Genomic DNA, 19,235 nt, shown 5'->3' with positions numbered 1-19,235 from the left:
CGTGGATAGTCAGATTTTTTTTCTTTGAATCCGGACTGAATAGCATAACATCTGTTACCAATTACCATACCTGAAAGTGCAACAGAAAAAGGTAATTATGAGTGAATTTATTTACGAGTAATTTGATAATAATTTAAAGGCTTTAATGTTCAACTAGTAGGTAGTTACCTAATTATAAAATACTCAGAAATAAGTTTTTTTCAACGACCCGGTTGGTTAGAATTATTCCCATACCATCACTTTTGACAATAGCGCCACTTGCTCCTAAAAAAAACTCAAAAATAAAACTCTTTTTCATTAAGAAACTAGCTTTCCGCCCGCGGCTTCGCCCGCTTTGTCTAAAACCTAATAAATTATATACTAAAACCTTCCTCTTGAATCACTCTATTACAAAAAACCGCATCAAAATCCGTTGCGTAGTTTTAAAGATTTAAGCGTACAAAGGGACATAGGGACATAGGGACAGAGAAAGCGACTTTGTTTTATACTATGTAGTGATATCAATTGAAGTAACAATGTATTACCAGTCTATAAAAAAATCTATATCTATCATGAACAAAATCTACTGTGCCAGTTCTGTTTTCTACGTTATCTGTATTCATATTTCGGGAAGGTTTTACTTATTCAATATTTCCAAATTGGGCGCGCAACGCTGTAATGGAGCCGAAAAAAACGCAAACTCGAAGCGAATGGATTTGCTTATTATTTATTTAATATCCTCTGTCTACTTCCTAAGTCTGAGAGACTTAAAAATAAAGATAATGGGTTATGGCAGCGAAATATTTGACTGTAAACTTGATATAAAATGTTCGTTTTTTGTTCGGTAAATTAACTGATGAGTTATTTATAAAAAGGGTTCTCAATATTTTTATCTTTTGTATTTACTGTATTAATTTTACTTAAGATACCTACCAATTCCCATGTTATCAAAGTAGAGGTAGAGTACAAAACATAAAACTTAAATAAAAAGTACCTACTCTCTATTTCATTAATTTATTAGTCTTTCTATTTATTTTTTAACCTGCAATATCGAACATATGACACATCTAAACCACACTTCCTAAAAAAGAAACAAAAATCAAACCAACAAGTGCATTACGCATCCACTTGTATATCACAATATAAATAATTTACACTGTCGTATAAAAATCGTTGCCATATTTCAAAACCCTCCATCGGCAATCGGGCCCAATTCGCCATATGACTAGCATGTCAGTGTTGCCATTTATCATGGGAGATGTGACAACTGAATTTATATATAAAAAACAAACAAAGGCAGGGCCAATGCTAGTGCAGGATAACAATTTAGCTCTTCGTTTAACGTTTTAAATGTAGAGTAGATATTGGTAGAGTGAACTGTGAAAATGCTTTCGTATTCTTGTTCTAGTTCACTTTTATATTTTGTAGTAGAGTTTAATAAAAAAGAGCTTAGTAAAAATCGTTAAATTTATTAATTTAATATTAATATGTTAATCATCATTAATTTATCATTATAGCTAAGCTTTATGTTTAAAATAATATTTGCTTTTATAAATAATTTGAAAGTTTTTTAATATGCTTTATCCTCGCCTCATTTATATGATCAAACAATAAAACATTAATTTTTTATCATACTTTGCTTTATTTTAAATATTTTAATATAACAATTTGATCACTCAACATTTCAGCATTATTTTAACACTCTGTACACAATTACTCTGTACAGTAAGCCTAGTACTCTAGCATACGAGGGGAGCTATCTCCGTACCAGGGGTGCAGGACAATAGGAAGATGGCAATTTGATATTCCAGCCACATTTTTAATAAGCGCTGGTAATGGCTGCAGTGGCCCACTCTTTATAGCTTTTAGACGATTCAGATGGTCACTTTTATTTAGGGCGACATGAGATTTATTGGTGAACAAAAATTGTTTATACGTAACAACAAGTTTATCAGTTAGGCTAATGAAGTTTTTTATTAAAGTTGTTTACCAAATGCCGACTACGAAGTTAAAAATTCCTTCAAACTTTCGGATTAAATATAATTATCATAGTTAATATTAGTAATTTAAGTTGGAGCAACAACTTTTATTGAGCAAACTTCAAAATATTTGGCAAGTAGAGTATTTTAAAAGCATTGCTTTTAAGTCATTTCTTATGACTTTATCTATTAAGATAATTTTGTATCTAGGTAAATCTGCACAGTGGTTACTATTCCTTTTTATATTAACTATCGATTTTACAATATAACAATCACATTTTCCAACTTTATCAGAAAAACTCCATTCTCTACACGTTTGAAAATGAACATCGACTTAACCAATTTTTAAAACAGCACACTCAAAGTTTATTCCAACATAATGCACTTATTTGACATTTCATACAGTGCATCTAATATTTAGGTGCATATTTTATGAAGCGGGATCCATTATAGCTATAACGAAGTATTGTATCACATCTGTTCGTCTCATCATTCGCTGTAGTGGCTTTTTGTGTTCTTTGACGTTGATGTTTTGTTTATTGTTTTTATTTGTGTACTAACAGTCCGTCCCGGCTTCGCCCGTGGTACGTGTTTACGTTTTCTCTCCATAAGAACCATCCTCGTACTTCAAGGAATATTATAAAAAAAATCAGATCAGTCCACCCGTTCACGCGTGATGCCGCGACCAAGGGAAAGGATTCATTTTTATATCTAGAGAAGATGTACATTGGTGAGATATTTTATTATTATTATTTTGGTGTCTAATTGATAAGCCCTATATACCTACTTTTTTATGTAAGTATATATGAGATTATGATTTCTTATGTTAGATTTTAGCTTTTAGGGCATTATTTTTTAAGGTTACAGAAACATCTTTAGTCATTGATATTTTAAAAGAAAAGTAGTGCAATACTTACAATATTTGTTGTCATCATCTCAGTTATTCTTCTAAGATCTTTGTCGATGTCGATCAGTGTTTAAAACACATAAAAATGACTTTATTTCTTTATTGTGTATAAAAAATTAACATTTTTATATATTTTCTCTATGTTAGTCCATTCTGTCAATGAGTATTAAAAAAAAGTGTAAAATATCTATATTTATTTACAAAATAGAAAACATTAACACAATATATAAACTCCTATGTCGTATATAAAAAGTAAATAAACTAACTACCTATGTCTGGAATCTTATATGAACTCCACTTAAGTAATTGTATTAGCAAACAAAATCAATCTAACTTAACAAATTAACTTAAACACAACTTGTTTAAGTTGCATGTACAAGCGCTAAGTGCAATTGCATCGTTTAATCAGTAGTTTGTACTTGCTAGTTAACTTGACAGAACTAATTAACCGTCTTATCTCTTGTAATTGTTGCATGTTATAAGATGTAAGCAATGATGTAGGTACATAGGGAAGCAGGAAGAAGGGAAATAGCTGAAGACATCGAAGATTTTAAATCCGGATTTTTTGAAGTGAAAACTTCTTTAGCGGCGTTGAGCACTTTTTCTGTAATGGGTATAAAATCTTAAACTCGCGTCAGGACACGTGACCTGATCGAAAAAGCGTAAGACGGATACCAATCAAGTTTTCACTTCTGCCGGCACTCCCGGAGTGCAACCCGTCATAGCTACATTGTAATTAAATACAACAGTTATTGGAATGAAAGCACTTAGTGAACTTCCACCCCGTCCATCAGTTTTCATGAATAGAAAGATGGTGAAAAGATACAACTTTCCAGCAAAAGAATTTAAGAAAAAGTCACAAAGATTATAAAGACTGCTGAAGTCATGTAGATAGGCCTGTGTAGAGCCTTTCTCCTTTCTATTCTAAAATGTTCAAGAAAGCAGTTAAGTATTTTTATACTCATCGACCATCATAGTAACAATGTACTCTTTATTGTTTAAAAAAAGCATCAAGAATGATTGATTGTGCTTCTCCCAATTAAATCTTTAATCCAGCTCCAAATTAATACTAATATTCGTTGAATCAATAACGATCTGAGTAATACGTCAGTTATCGAGGTAATATTGTCCATGTAGAGCCACGTAGAGCCTTTCTCCTTACTATTCGAAAGCAGTTTCTAAAGAGTAGGTACTCATATCGTATCGTACTTCTTATATCTGATCAAAAAACATCAGGACTATCTCTCATCAATTTAATCCAGGTCCAAATTAATAATATTCGTTGAATAAATAACAATGTGAGTAATACGTCAGTTAGCGAAGTAATTAGCAATGCGTGTCTTAATATCCGGGCAGTGCATCAGCTGAGGTTGTGCTAATTAAATACGAATCTCAAGACAATACCTGCCGAGATTTTGGTAGAGCGCGCGCACACGCGGTGTTTCCTTTTCGTAAATTAACAGGTTAATGTTGGAGTATTTCACTGTAAGATGCTTCAAAGTTCCATTAAATTTGGATAAAACACAAATAAAGTCTGAGCTGATTTGACCAGTAAAGGCACTGGTATATTACTTATAATAGAAATAGGAAACATTCAGACTTTCATGACAATGAATTGATTCATAGAGCACTAAATTGATGAAACATATACTTACATGAAATCGGCAAATAAATCGAAAATCACGAACTTAAACAAACAACATTCTATACTAATACTATAAGGCTGGAGTTTGTTTGTTTGGTAAAGCGCGCTAATTTTAGAAACAACGGGACCGGCTTAAAAATTTATTTCAGTGTTAGATTGCCACATATTCTTTCTACTATTGGTCTTGTACGTTGGTTACCTAGCTGTTAGTATATTTTAAAAGCAGTTGAATTGAATTACTGCAATCATACAATTTCCAAAATTACCTGCTCAAAATTCATTAATATTTTCCATAGATCACCCAGTGTGACCCGCTCCATCCATCTTAGTGTAAACTAGCGGAAGTTATAATTTATGTACGGAGTTCCGGAGGCCGCCTCGAGAGGGCGCCCGTGAGACGGCAGCGAGGCATGTGATGTTTAATGTACACTACGATCGCCTTAATAAGTAACTAGTTAACTAGTTACAATTTAATTTAAGATTAAGAATTTTCGAGAAGACGAAGAAGGGCTTAGTTTAAGTCGTATAAGTCAAAGGTTTCATATTTTTCAGGCATACCTACGCCCGAATTGATCCCATATAGATGGAAGTGAAGTTAAATGTAATTAATCTTAATCGTTTATATTACTATTCCACTCAAGCTACAAGCATGTAAAACAGTACCTAAGTATAAAAAGTAAAAAGGCGAATAAAAATTAATATACCGTAAAATTAGGTAAAAAGTAGAGTTTTTTTTGTGTGTAATAGGTGTATTACCTATAGGTAATAAACCATCCTCAATATAAGATAGGTATTTTTTTATTGAAATCTAAACTGATTTGGAGAGAACAAGTAAGGCAATAAAATCTTGAATTAATTTCATGAACATCCCAACAGCCATTTGTTTATCAACCAGGGCAGCGATGAGCTTCTCCTCGACCAGCTTTCAATATAAGTCTGAAATTTTTTGTAAATTTTAATTAATCTCGAACTTCTTAGTTTCTAAGCTAGTATTTAAGATACATTTATTACCTAATATACAGTTATTATACATATAGTAGAGTTTTTAATGGGGAAAAATCTAATTAATAATTTAAATGGTTTTGTTAAATTGTATAAATAAAAATATCAAATGGGTCTTAAGTTATTAATTGCATTATTATTATATGAGACCTACCACAAAACAGAAACGCAGCAGCAGTACCTCCCTGGTCGAGCTATATCTTTTTGACCTCACTCTACAAAGTAGAGCCTAAAATAATATTATTAGGTACGTATTCTATGATCAATGGATTTTGCAAAATGATATAAATTACCAACGATGTTTATTTTTCAACAAATGGGTCATAAATATTACAAATACATATAATGCAGTATTAATATTAGGTATTCTTAGCTCTATATGTAGGTAATATAGGAAATAGGAATAGAATATTATCATCACTCTGTCATCGCTGATAAGGATACATTTTTCTTTAATATATTGTGGTACCTACCTACCTAAATATTACAGCATGTATTCATAATAACTACACTTCGTAATAAAAATTGAAAATGTAGAGAAATTATTAGGTACATTTTATTTATATAAAACGCTATTATTAGCGTCGTCTATCGAATGCTTTAGGTACTAAATACAAATCTTTTAACATTAATCAGTTTCATAGAATATTCCAGAGATGGCGCAATTCATATTTACTTATAGAGAGACTCTCCTTGCTCCTAGAAATGTATCCTTTTTATTTTAAAATGAGATGAAAAATAAACACACAATTATTATTTAAACAATCTTTATTTTATACAACCTTAATATAAAAGTTACACAAAAACAGCGCACATACTGTTGTCAATACCACCAATAACAAGCTAGGTCGAACATTCGTAGCTTTCTTCATAAACGGCACATTGTTTTGTGAAGTATAATATGATATTTTAGTGTAAACACCTGGATGTACTCCACAAACCCCTCCCCACGCCACGATACCAGCTAAAACGCCATGACATACTAATGGTCCTCCTGAATCACCCTAAAACATAGTATTTAATACATTTACATAACTATCTTACATTTTACATATTATATGCATTTGTAATGATAATTATCGACTCTTTATCGACTCTACTGCTTTCGAAAAAGATAATTTGATTAGATGTATATACGCTAGCAAGGGCGACAGAAGAGAGACCTCACCGTGAGGCGACTCTGATCTTAAAGAAGCTATTGTTTATTCACACACAGTCCTGACTACATTCACACATTTCCTGATTAGTTTCACTGCATCCTTGACCGTGATAATATAGCTCAATAGGACTATTTCACCAAGATCACCCAGTGGTCGGAATTCAACCTCATTCTACAGATTCTGTTTCACTACATAAGATTAAAATATATAAGAAATATATACAACCTGTTCACGATATAATATTATGTACCTATATGGTATAAACTATGTTTTATGTTTCATCGCGAAACGTGGAGGGCATATTAAAATACAAAGGCATGGAAACTCATACTAACTTGGCAAGAATCTTTTCCATTATCCCCTGCACATAAAACAGAGGAATGCAAATAATATGAGCTGTAGTAATATTCACAAACTGTCTCCGAAATTATGGGCACGCAGACCATAGCCAACTTGTGAGCATATTTATTCTAGAAAGAAGATATTTCTGGTAAAAACTACTATGAATTTGCATTTTTTATTAAAATTTACCTTTTTTTTTAAGATGCATAGTCGCTAGTACCATGCATAATAATATATGAACAAAGACTATAGAGACACATAATAATGAGTAATGAAAACCGGTCTTGATATTAGAATACCACCTACACGCTATAATACCTAAAGCAAAAATTTCAATTCAATAGTTCAATCTGTATATATATTCTAAGTACAGAAATATTGAATTATATAATTATTTTATTTCTTGGCTTAGGGCGTTTGTCCACTACAAGGAATTTTACGGTCCGGCATTCCGATTTTTTACGGTCCGGTATGGCACGCCATTAATCTATATACATACTATGCTTGTGCACTATACGTAATTTTACTGTCCGACATTTTACTTTTCCCTATTCCGGATGGTTTTTTGTGTCTACGAGTCGCTGTAGGTATAATTGTTTTCGAATGCCCACTTGCTTGGATTTTACTGTTTTTACTGCATATGCCAATTGAAAGCAAGCTCTTGTTTTACTTTCTTTTAGTTGGCAATGAGATTTGAGAAGTCGGTATTGTTATTTTATATACATTGACCAAGCATTGACCTATAATTATTATCGAAGTAAGTGTTGGTAAGTTAAAGTTCAAGTGGGAATAGCTTTAGCTCCTCGTCACCGATTAAAATAAATAAGTGAAACACGCATTTTAAATCTCTTACGGAACTTTACTTTTTATTATAACGAAGTAATATAATATTTCACCTTCTATATTTTTTAATCGTTTCTTGTAAAATGCAAAATCAATCATTTATGATAGCATTATACCGCCAAACTTCCTTGAACTGTACCGCACTGATCCGAGTAAAGACGGACAGGTGCACAAGCAATTCATCGGTTTTTTCATGCCACACCGGACCGTAAAAAATCGGAATGCCGGACAGTAAAATTCCTTGTAGTGCACAAGCGCCCTTAGAATATCAGTATCCTATTTTTCAATATGTAGTCGGCAATATATCAGGCACACTAGGCCACTATGATAATTATCACACTATTTCTAAAGCTACTATCTTACCTTTTCTTTTAACCCGAATCCCGATACTAAACATTGCTGCCTCACTTTTACATTTTCATGAGATTTCAGTGACAAAAGACGAATAGGTTTCACAGAATCACATTCGACGAATTTTTTGTTCACCTATAAGATATTTTTAGTATTTCATTAAATAAATAAATAATTATACCTATTTAATATTATTACTAAAACATGAAATTGAAGAACTCTACCTATAGTTTTTTCGAGTTAACTTTTATTCAAATAGCACTACTACAAAATTATTAATTTTACAACTTACATCAAATAAAAAACGACCATACCTCAACTATCGCAAGATCATGTTTCAATATAGTGAAATTATAATTCAAATGTTTATAAAAGTGTTGGATTTTCCTCCACTGTTCCGGCACTGCGTCGAATATCGTCACCGCCGTTACAGTCGTGCCTCCTACCACACGAACGTTTTTAAGATTCCTTATTGAATATGTACTGAAAATACGAAGATAAATAAGATTTACGATATATAAGATTTATTATGTAAAATGAGAGTTCACATTATGACACCAAGAAGAACAAACTCGTGCTTCATGTGAAACCAGCCTTACTCAACCTTACTTCAAGAACATATCTACTGTACACAGTATATGGCTCTTATTTTTAGATGACTTTTCCTATATTAAAAAAAAATGGTAAATGAATGATTTATATACGTTACTCTTCATTAATAAAACAATGTGCAGCGGTCAAGGCATATTTCAAAGTTATTAAAGATCCACCACAAAACGATGACCAATAAATTCCAAACCAATTCTTTTTCCGGATTGATACCTACAAAAAGATTAATAATTACTAACTATTTATAACATTAATTTGGCACTTAAAATATTACGCAATAATTTTTCTTCTCTATAGATTCCTAATTAGCGCTGAAGTAAAACATTTTTAACATTAAAAAAATAAGCTACGTAACATGCAGTAATATAAATTACGTGTACGCACAATACATATTCATATAATTCCAATAATAACAATGCAAATGTGGAAATGAAAAACAAATGCGAATTACTTGATAAGGAACTTGGGTAATCGCTGCTTCTTGCCCTCCGAGTATTTTCAACGGACACTGATCAACATATGGACTGTATTCTTCGTTTTCTTTTAATACTGCCTGTAAAAGTATAAGTTGATAAAAATGAAAAATAAATGTGGCTTAGGTATTCATTTACAACAAAATATAAAATCTTTCCTCTTTTCATACGACTGTTCCATCTAATGTAGAGCACTGAATGCAGAGCAGTGATGGTTCAGTGCAAAGGATAGTTAAATTAATAGTCTAGGGTTCGAAGGGTTGCAAATATTTTTAATTGTTACATTATCCATGTCTCAACTAAGTAGCTTAAACAACAATCTATCTAATAGCCCATTAACTAAACGATGCACTTCAGCCAGTAACTATTCTCTAATCTGTGCTTCAGCTAACAGCCTGTGATGGTCTAGAAATCTTACTTTGAAATTCAATTCCTTTTCATTTTGTTCATTGCCTTCCGAAGAATCCCTGAACTTCGGCAATCCACCAAAGCTACAGTTAAAAATCCATAGATTTATTAAAATTATAAAATTTGATTGCATGGAATTACATGTGGATAAGATTTCATTAATATTTATATATTCTCTTGCTTTTATACATAATCATTATAGTTATTTATAACAATACCTTGTGTTAATAACATAACAATTTTGACATCGGATTTTTGATGGAATTTACACAGAAAATAAAAATTCACCGCATACATACCTATATTGAATCGATCACAGGTATCGATATTGTGTGTTTTTCTACTAGATCATTAGATAAGAAAAAGCGTGTTTAATTTTAAAATAATATATCCTATATAATTAGTAGAGATTTACGACAATAATACTTAATCCAGATATTATTAGCTCTAAAATATAGACTCTATTACAAAGATCAACGACATTTTTCTTTCATTTGTAAAAATTTCACGAGACAGCAAGGAGACAACAATCAATCAAAAATCATCTATCATTGATTTGATCTCCATCCATCTCAATGTTTTTAAGAGTTATTATTTTAATTTTGAGTTTTTTATGTAACTTTGAAGAGAGTAAGATAACAACGAGAGCCCCTTATTTCGATGACAACGAATTTGTACCACGAGTGGTCAACGGTTGGCCTGCTAAACTTGGCGATGTTCCTTATCAGGTACCTATAACTAGACTCTGCCCGTGGCTTCGTTTGCTTTGTATAAAATTTAACAAATTATATCATACTGCTACACTATAGCTATTAAAAAACCGCACAAAAATTCGTTGCGTAATTTAAAAGAGCTTAGCTGTGTGTGTAATGTGTATATTTTGTCGCAGTCATCTGGTTGAATTTGCTATTTGATTGAATGACTAGCGTCTATATGCACAGGGACAGCAAGCACAAGGCGACTTCGTTACTGTCTGTATACTATGTACTTATTGCCTACATAACATTATCATAAAGCTTCTTACTCTATGTCTGTTTAGTAGAACGTCATACCTTGAGCATTAATAACAGTTTCATGTATTTAACATAAAATATAGGCAGCGCTAGAGCCATCTCACACTTTCATTCGTGTCTTCTACGTGTAACTATCAAGTTATAATTAATAATTTGCTTGCGTTGGATAGATACATAACATAGCGATCAATAGATCGGAACATCAATAAAAATGTTGCAAATTATCCGGAAAAAACCGTATACCGTAACGTATCGACTCCCACACGATTAAAATCTAGAGCTTGTGTAGGTAACGATTTACAAATTACAAATACAATGTAGGTACGACTACGAGATCACGATCCTATATTACTTATTTGAAGTCTTTTTATGTCGTATAATTAATGCATTAAACTGAAAGCCCCATATGTTTTAGATAATAATCTACCTAATCTATTATAATATAAACTCGTTATAAATAAAAAATCAAGTTTATATCTACCTACTCAAAAGTAGCATATAGCAGCAATGCAATGCTATCAAATCATAATACAACTCGTTCTTAACGTTTTAGGTGGGATTTAAAAAGGAGATACCACGTCAAAAAATTTACATGACCTTCTGTGGTGGTGTGATCATCGCACACACCAAGTTACTGTCCGCAGCGCACTGCTTTGCGAATGACCCGAATTTCTGCCAAAGACTTTGTGGATCTCAGGGGTAAGAATGTATAAAAAATGGGAAAATGAATTCAAATATCCGAAACATTTATAAAAATTTTCTGAGATATTGAACATTCGGGGCTCGCAGCTCGCGGTACATAATATCTAAAGATACCATAGAGTTTCGCCATTGTCTGTCTTTTCACAAATCACGATTACCAAGAAATGTGTAGTTCAAAAACCTAGTTTTGAGCCTGAAATACAGTTGGTCAATTTATTTGACTGGAGATGTCAAAGAATACTCTTTGACATCTCCAGCTCTACTTAAATTTTAACTTCCTCTTATAGCATTTGTAAAAGTATGTCGACAAAGCGTGTAGGTATCATTTTCTATCCTCAATTAGGTATAAAATAAGTTAAATAACTTGATTTTAATTCTTATTTCCTAGATCTAAACGGACAGTGTCACACGTATACGCAGTTGCGGGTAATCTGAGAAATCGCGATTACTACGGCGCGGATTCGCCTGAATCTGGTCAATGGAGGATGGTCAAAACTGTCACGTATCCTAAAACTTACAAGTTTCCGAAGGATGATATCGCTGTATTAGTAAGTCAAAGTTCCTGTTTCTTTCATCAGCTAACAAGTAAGTACATAGGTAATTTATTCCCGACATAGTTTAAACGGATCGGTATGAAGAAGGGTTAGAAAACCATCTTAGTTCTTGATTCTTTGATGGAAAACGTAGGAGAAATTCGAGAATGAGATTCGATTCGAGTCGATTTTCAGCACCGAATTGTGCTAAACAGCTAAACTTCAAATATCCTTATCCAAATTTACTACTTAATAATTAAAGGGACATTATAATTTTCAGTTTACAACTACGCCATTTATTTACAATACGCATGTGAACGCTATACCATTCGCTTCTCGATTCGCGGACTACCACGGGAAATGTTTGGTGTCCGGTTATGGCCGCATTTCGAAATCAGTAAGTTTTAGGTAGTCCATATTATAATATGTGTGTGGTATGTATCTTAGTAGTCCTTGTAGTTCATAAAAATATGGATTTAACATTTTTATGAATATAGTAATATCTAATATTAGGTTTACAAGCTCTTTATTAAATCTGTTTTGAAAGTGAGTTTATTCTCGATGTTCCTTTTTAAATTGAAACAAAATATCCTCATTATGGAGGATACTTATATCCAAATAAATTTCTACTGTAAATCAAAAAAATGTTCCAGTCCACTTCAAGCAAGTTACTATTAGCTCACCTGGACCTCATTCCGATAAGGACCTGTAACAGGATGTTTAGAAAAAATATGAGAAAGTTCGTTTGTACATCAAGTAGACTAACCGATGTTGGCAAGGTATGCAGATTTTGTACACAATTATCAATGCTTTACGATAATTTTATTCATAGTTTAATACAGGTAAAACAAAAAATATTTCAAAGAGTAAATACGTTAAAGTGCGGAAGTTCAGATCCGTGTAAAAATATTAATCAATTCACATTATAATTAATTTAGTAACATAAACTTCTATGGACATTCCCACTGTATGAAATTTATCACACGAATATATTATACTAAATGGTTGGAAATCATTATAAAAAATGGTTGCTTACCAACAAAAAACTCCGTCCAGATCAAAACTTATACCCATTATGGTATTAGACTTATTCCTTTCCCAAATAATATAAAAAAGCATGAGTGCTATTGGTCATCACTCTTATTTAGCCACTAAGACTCCTCCTCATTTGACATCTTACTTGTTAATAACTACCTATTGCATAATTTCAGGGGGATTCCGGAGGGCCTCTCGTCTGTATGAACACAGGAGACCCTAACGAGAAAGCTGGTCAAGGAGTCCTTGTCGGCATAGTTAGTGGTCACAGATACCACACTGGGTCTTTTTTTACGCGCGTTTCCTACTTCTATAGATATATCGAAAAAAACAAATCATGTCAAATTTTTCTTGCTAGAGAAGCGACTTGTTTTGTTATTTTAATATACACTTTATTATTATTTTGACTTTGTTTTATTTATAAGTAGCTTAGTTCTTTCAACTGATATATTTAGTTTTGAATTAAATGAAAACCCATATAAAAATTAATCAATTTATTTCCCATCACTAAAAGAACAATACAAAAATACACATTAAAGCTAAATTTGCTAGCTGCATCGGTAACCCATTTATTGAACAAGCCAACTTTGACATGCAAACTGGGCAAGCCTCGATACATGACTGAAGTCACACCAACTAAAAGTCCCTGTTTCTCGTCTTCTGCAGGATCACCGGTGCCGAAGCAAATGAGACCAGCACCTTCTGCTTCCTTGTTTAAAAAATATTAAAGAATTAATATTGCAACGCTACTCAGTGATTCAATTTTAAATAATGGGCCCACTTCACAATCGGGAGCGTTGGCCAAACAAATGATCATCGATGTCTGCCACCAATACAGCTATTACGAATACATTATAAACAGTGTAAACATCGTCATTGCCTCTACTCGCTCAACGCTGCCCATTGTGAAAAGGGCCCATAAGAAAAGGAAACGGCCAGACAATTTTAGAGAATAAAAGTTGAATTTTAGGGACATATTCTTACAAAAATGTTCTTGTATTTGTACTTACAGTAGAAGACAGCCTGGAGTCATATTCAGTACAATAGTACTGCCAACAGCATCGCAGTAATTTTTGCTCACAAGACGATTGTTTATGTATTTTCAGATCAGTTGTATAAAGACTTTTATCCGTTGACCAACTCTGTTAACAAAAGAAAACTAGAATTTTTCCTGCAAATTTTAAGCAATACCATATTCTTATCTCTTCAGTGAAGGTATCGTGGAGTTGTACGAGTCGGGGAATCTTCTTCTTCTCTACATTAGTAAAACATAATTTAGAGTATCCAACAGTATGTTATACATATAACAATTAAAAGCAATGCCAACAAATACTAATCTTATTTGAAATTGGAATGAATGGCACCTACTCAGAATATACTTACCCTAGTAGGTTTCAGTACTACACCCATACATATTCCATCGAAGTCCTGATTTTTCAAAGCATAAGGTATTTTATTCACAAACTGATTGAAATCCCATTTTTTAGAAATGATCTGAAACATACATACCAATATAACTTTGGTACCAAAATATAAAGTTGCCAGAAGGAAAACTTAGTCGAAAATCAATTTGCTAATGACCTACAAGGTACCCCAGAAATTCAAAACTATGTTTGATCAATACCCTGGTTTGATATAGGTACTTTCCTTTATTCATAGTACCTACTACCTCCATATCTATAAATATAGGTATATGGTTAAGATTCCATACTAAGATTACATTACAGTTTACATTAAATCACTTACAATAATAGCCAGGTTATATGCAGGAAATCTGAAAAACCTCTGCGAATGTATTCGTTTCACGTTCCTCCACTGTTGGATATCGTGGGAGAGAGGCTGTTGAGTCAAAGTATGCAGGATGCCGCCAACTACGCGTATTTCGTGTAGACCTCGTTTTAACCTATGGTTTGATTTCTTACTTAATATCCTAAGGCCCCTAGATGGGCAAAGTACTATGGTTTGATTTAAATAAGTGTCAAAAAGACGCAGAAAAAGTAAGTCAATAATAAGACTTTTAACCGAAACAAACGGCTTAAAATCTAATTAAAGAATTAAAATTTCAGAATCTGATCTAGGTACATGTAATTTATAAACAATCAACATTAAATATCTATATCAATTACCAGTATGTACATGAAAAATGTGCTATAGATAGCAAAAGTTACCTTTTCCGATTTGTAAGAAAACAATGGGCCGATGATAAAACCCTTTCTTCAGTTATGATGCTCCCAGTACAAAATGATCGGTAGAGCAAATTCCACTTATCGTACAGTCTGTATATAAATACCTGCAAACGTGATTTTGAAATTTATTTTACTTAATTTGACCCAGTTATAAACTCTCCTAAATCTCGCTTCAGAGGCGTGTATTGGAACCTCGCTACAGGAAAAGTATTGTCTGATGAGCATTGTATTTTTCTGGTCAATTTATCAATACAAAATAAAGTAGGAATGCCGAAAAGCCGATGCAGCTGAACATCTGCTGCTTGAGGTAACCCTCTCCCACACAAAAATACTCCTCGGTGTTTTTTACAGTCCTCATCTTTCCTTTGATTATTTTGATAAATTTGATATTATCCTTGACCGATTCACTCCCCTTTATGATCACACTATCTTAATGGGTGACCTTAATACCTGCCTCCTTAAATCCGACGCACGTGCGCATAAGCTATGTTCCATTGTCAACTCCTTTAACTTACACATACTCCCTCTCAATCCCACGCATTTTTTTCCAAATTGTGCCCCTTCCCTTCTTGACCTAATACTAGTTTCCTCTCCCGATAAGATTTCTAAGTTTGGACAGTGTCCGGCTGAGGGATTCTCCTATCATGACCTCATATTTGTTTCCTATAAAATCCGCCCTCCTAAGCCTAAACCTAAAATAATCCTACAGCGCAATTTTAGTGGTATTGATCCAGATCGTCTTATTGCAGATGCATCCGAGATCGATTGGTCTGTGATTTATGGGGCTCAAGATGTGAATGAGAAAGTCGAACACTTCAATAACCTCGTCATAGGGCTTTTTGATAGACACGCTCCGCTGCGACTTATTAAACTGAAACACCTGCCCGCTCCTTGGTTGACCGAGGAAATTAAAGTACTGTTAGCAGCAAAAGCCAAGGCTAAATCCAAGCTCAGATCTGACAATAGTGAGATACTTCGGGAAAAGTTCAAAAAAATTCTAAATCGTTGCAATACACTATGTAGAGATGCACAAAGACGCCATATTCACAAATCGGTCGAGGACGGCGACTCTGCTAAAGTTTGGAAATTCCTTAGATCCCTTGGTATTGGCAAATCCCCAAATAATTCCTTACCTTCATGCGTAAACTTGGATAGTCTCAATACGCATTTCTCCTCTCATGTTAACAATTTCGACGCTAATGTTAAACAGCGTACTTTAAATAGAATTACCTCTGACTCTGTTCCTTTGCATCCTCCGTTCAAGTTTAGTCAATTTTCTGATTGTGATGTTAAGAAGAACATATTAGCTATCAGCTCAAAAGCTGTCGGCAGTGACTGCATTAGCCGTAATATGATCATTCCCATCCTAGATACTATTGTTCCCGTAATCACACATATCCTGAACTATTCAATTTCCTCACATACCTTTCCAAGTGCTTGGAAAAATGCTTTCATTATCCCTCTGCCAAAACATTCTAAACCCTCTACGCTCACCGATTTCCGCCCCATATCTATCCTTCCATTCTTGTCAAAAGTCCTAGAGCGCTTAGTACAACAGCAGCTTAGCGTCTTCCTTAATAAGTATGATCTCCTTAATCCTTTCCAATCCGGTTTTCGTCCTGGTCATAGCACGGTTACTGCTCTAGTTAAAGTCACTGACGACATTCGCTTTCATTTGGATCAAAAACAGCTTACGCTACTAACATCTCTGGATTTTAGTAATGCTTTTAATACAGTTGACCATGATATCCTTCTCAGCACGCTTAGTTCTCTTAACATATCTCCAACAGATATTGATTGGTTTCGTAGTTATCTACAGGAACGCCAGCAGCGTGTCCAAGTTGATAATTCTTTTTCCTCTTGGGCTGACGTTACTGCTGGTGTTCCGCAAGGCGGTGTGCTTTCTCCTCTTCTTTTTAGTTTATTTATTAATTCAATATCCCTCAACATCACTTCTCTCTATCATATGTATGCCGACGACTTTCAAATTTATTGTCACACTTCGCTTGAAGACCTGCCGAATGCTATTGCTAAAATGAACGACGACGTATCCACTATTGTTGATTGGAGTTTTAGTCACGGCCTAAATGTAAACCCAAAAAAGACGCAAAGTATAATATGCGGTACGAAATACTTTGTATCCAAAATAGACTTTTCTACTTTGCCTAGGGTAATAGTTGATGGGATTGCCATACCGTATAGTTCCGAAATTAAGTGTCTGGGGATTTGGATTGATTCGTGTCTATCTTGGAATCACCAAATAAAGGAGGTTCGTAGAAAGGTTTTTGCTGCTGCGGGTTCGCTCCGTCGCTTACGTAATTTTCTGCCGATACCGACTAAGATTGCGCTCGTCCAAACACTCCTTTTACCTATCATAGATTATGCTGATGCGTGCTATCCTGACCTCTACGAATACCACCTAGACTGCCTTGAGCGCCTTCAGAATTTCTGCATAAGATTTGTGTTTGGCTTGCGCAAATACGATCACGTCTCCGAGTTTCGCACTAAGCTCAAATGGCTTCCCATCCGTCTTCGCCGAAATACTCATATCCTTCACCTCCTGTACTGTGTTCTGTTCGATCCGAGAACTCCGCGATACTTAAAAGAGAGATTTGAGTTCCTTGTGTCTAACGTCAACCCGACGCGTTTCTCTAATAAACATCGTCTAGCAATGCCACCGCATGTCAATCACGTTTACAATTCTTCGTTCACTGTGCGTGCCATTAGACTTTGGAATGCGTTACCCTTAGACATAAGAGCAGCTCAATCTCTATCTACGTTCAAAAACTTACTGAAGCAATTTTATTTATCGAATTAGTTAGTTGGTATTTAATTATTTATTTTATTAGTCAATTGCGTCGGTGTGCGTTTTTTATTTTATGTATGTGTATTTATATATGTATGTGTATTTTCATATTGTATTATATATGTATGTATCTATTTATATAGTTATATTATGTATGTATATGTGTATCTATGTTTATGTATATTTGTATGCTTATATTAATAATTAATATCTATATATAAATATATTATATATATTTTAGTAGTATTTTTTCTGTTTTTAGTGCACTTTGCCCTGTTTATTTTACTACTTTTGCACTGCGTCTCCTTGTCCACCAGGTTGTCTGGAAGAGATCGCTGTCTGAGCGATAAGACCGCCTGTTGTGCTCTTTTATTAACAATGTATTGTGTCCTTACTTGTACTTTTCTCTGTGGTGCACAATAAAGTATTTTTGTTTGTTTGTTTGTTTGTTTAGGAATGAAATTAGATCAGCTTAATGATAGGCTTATTATGCTTTGCTCAAATTAGTCCCACTGGAAATATGTACCTATATGTACCTAGTTAAATTAAATGCACAACGGTAAATGCAAATAAAGAAATGGTCAAGTGCTTACATGGTGTTTCAAAGTGCCAAGAGATGCTCTATTTGTGTCGAAACTTGTTAAAGTTACATTGGCCAAATGTTTCTGAAAATTAATAATAATAGAAGTTAAGTATTTGGTATGCTTTCTTCAACCAAAGAGAATTTTTTGATTCGTAAAAAGAAACCGTTATAGAAACTAGCACTAATGTAACTAATCTCGTAGTTAACCTTAACATGTTTATATTATAATTATTAAAGACCCTGGCAGGTGTTCTAAAGTTCTTAAGGTTAGTTGTTTTTCTATAGTTTTATTTACTTTGTATGAATTGATAAATCGTTTACTTACCTTCCGTAAAGATCCATTCAATTCACTTTCTACTAGCCGTGATAAATTAATCACTAGGAAAATTACAATCACTCGTAACAACACTTTAGAATTGTAACATTGAATAATCGTAACTGAATGAATTGTTTATAAATCTTTCTATGTTGTTTCTGTAATTTTCAGGACAGAATAATTGACAATTTTGACTAGATTTTATTAAAACTTCTTTCTTTTCTTACATTGTCCATACTTTACGTTGAAGATAAAAAGTATTTTTTCAAAGAACAATATCTAAGATAAAATACAAGCTAGTTCTTCCAAACTGCATTACTTTTAATTAAAAAATGGATACAAGGAAAAAGCATTATTACCTAT

At 33.4% G+C, this 19,235-nt stretch overlaps 2 protein-coding genes across 3 annotated transcripts; one reads left to right on the top strand and one right to left on the bottom strand.

Annotated features, from left to right (window-relative positions):
- Positions 1-6,273: 6,273 nt before the first annotated feature.
- Positions 6,274-10,941, bottom strand: LOC149482922 (trypsin-like). 2 transcript variants are annotated; one of them, XM_089703696.1, is made up of 7 exons: positions 10,751-10,941; positions 9,269-9,370; positions 8,918-9,030; positions 8,523-8,691; positions 8,221-8,343; positions 7,008-7,142; positions 6,274-6,516 (listed from the first exon to the last, which is right to left on the bottom strand). In XM_089703696.1, exons 1-7 carry the CDS (start codon positions 10,808-10,810, stop codon positions 6,286-6,288), a joined length of 933 nt encoding a protein of 310 aa, XP_089559822.1. In that variant the 5' UTR covers positions 10,811-10,941; the 3' UTR covers positions 6,274-6,285. The 2 variants fall into 2 exon arrangements, with proteins under 2 accessions (XP_089559822.1, XP_089559823.1); XM_089703697.1 differs by lacking the exon at positions 7,008-7,142.
- Positions 10,942-11,219: 278 nt separating this feature from the next.
- On the top strand, positions 11,220-19,057 carry LOC149482921 (trypsin-3-like). Its single transcript, XM_089703558.1, has 7 exons — positions 11,220-11,410; positions 11,802-11,961; positions 12,227-12,343; positions 12,600-12,725; positions 13,158-13,355; positions 15,877-16,132; positions 19,044-19,057. The coding sequence occupies exons 1-7, from the start codon at positions 11,304-11,306 to the stop codon at positions 19,055-19,057; spliced, it is 978 nt and encodes a 325-aa protein (XP_089559684.1). The 5' UTR covers positions 11,220-11,303.
- Positions 19,058-19,235: the final 178 nt, after the last annotated feature.

The sequence above is a fragment of the Colias philodice genome, chromosome 14, assembly GCF_061535455.1.
Source record: "Colias philodice isolate Cphi_HAF_F1 chromosome 14, ilColPhil1 Martin Lab GWU primary, whole genome shotgun sequence".
NCBI classification, from domain to species: Eukaryota; Metazoa; Arthropoda; class Insecta; order Lepidoptera; family Pieridae; genus Colias; species Colias philodice.
The sequence above is the reverse complement of the archived record's forward strand: the minus strand, read 5'-3'. Positions and strand labels throughout refer to the sequence as shown.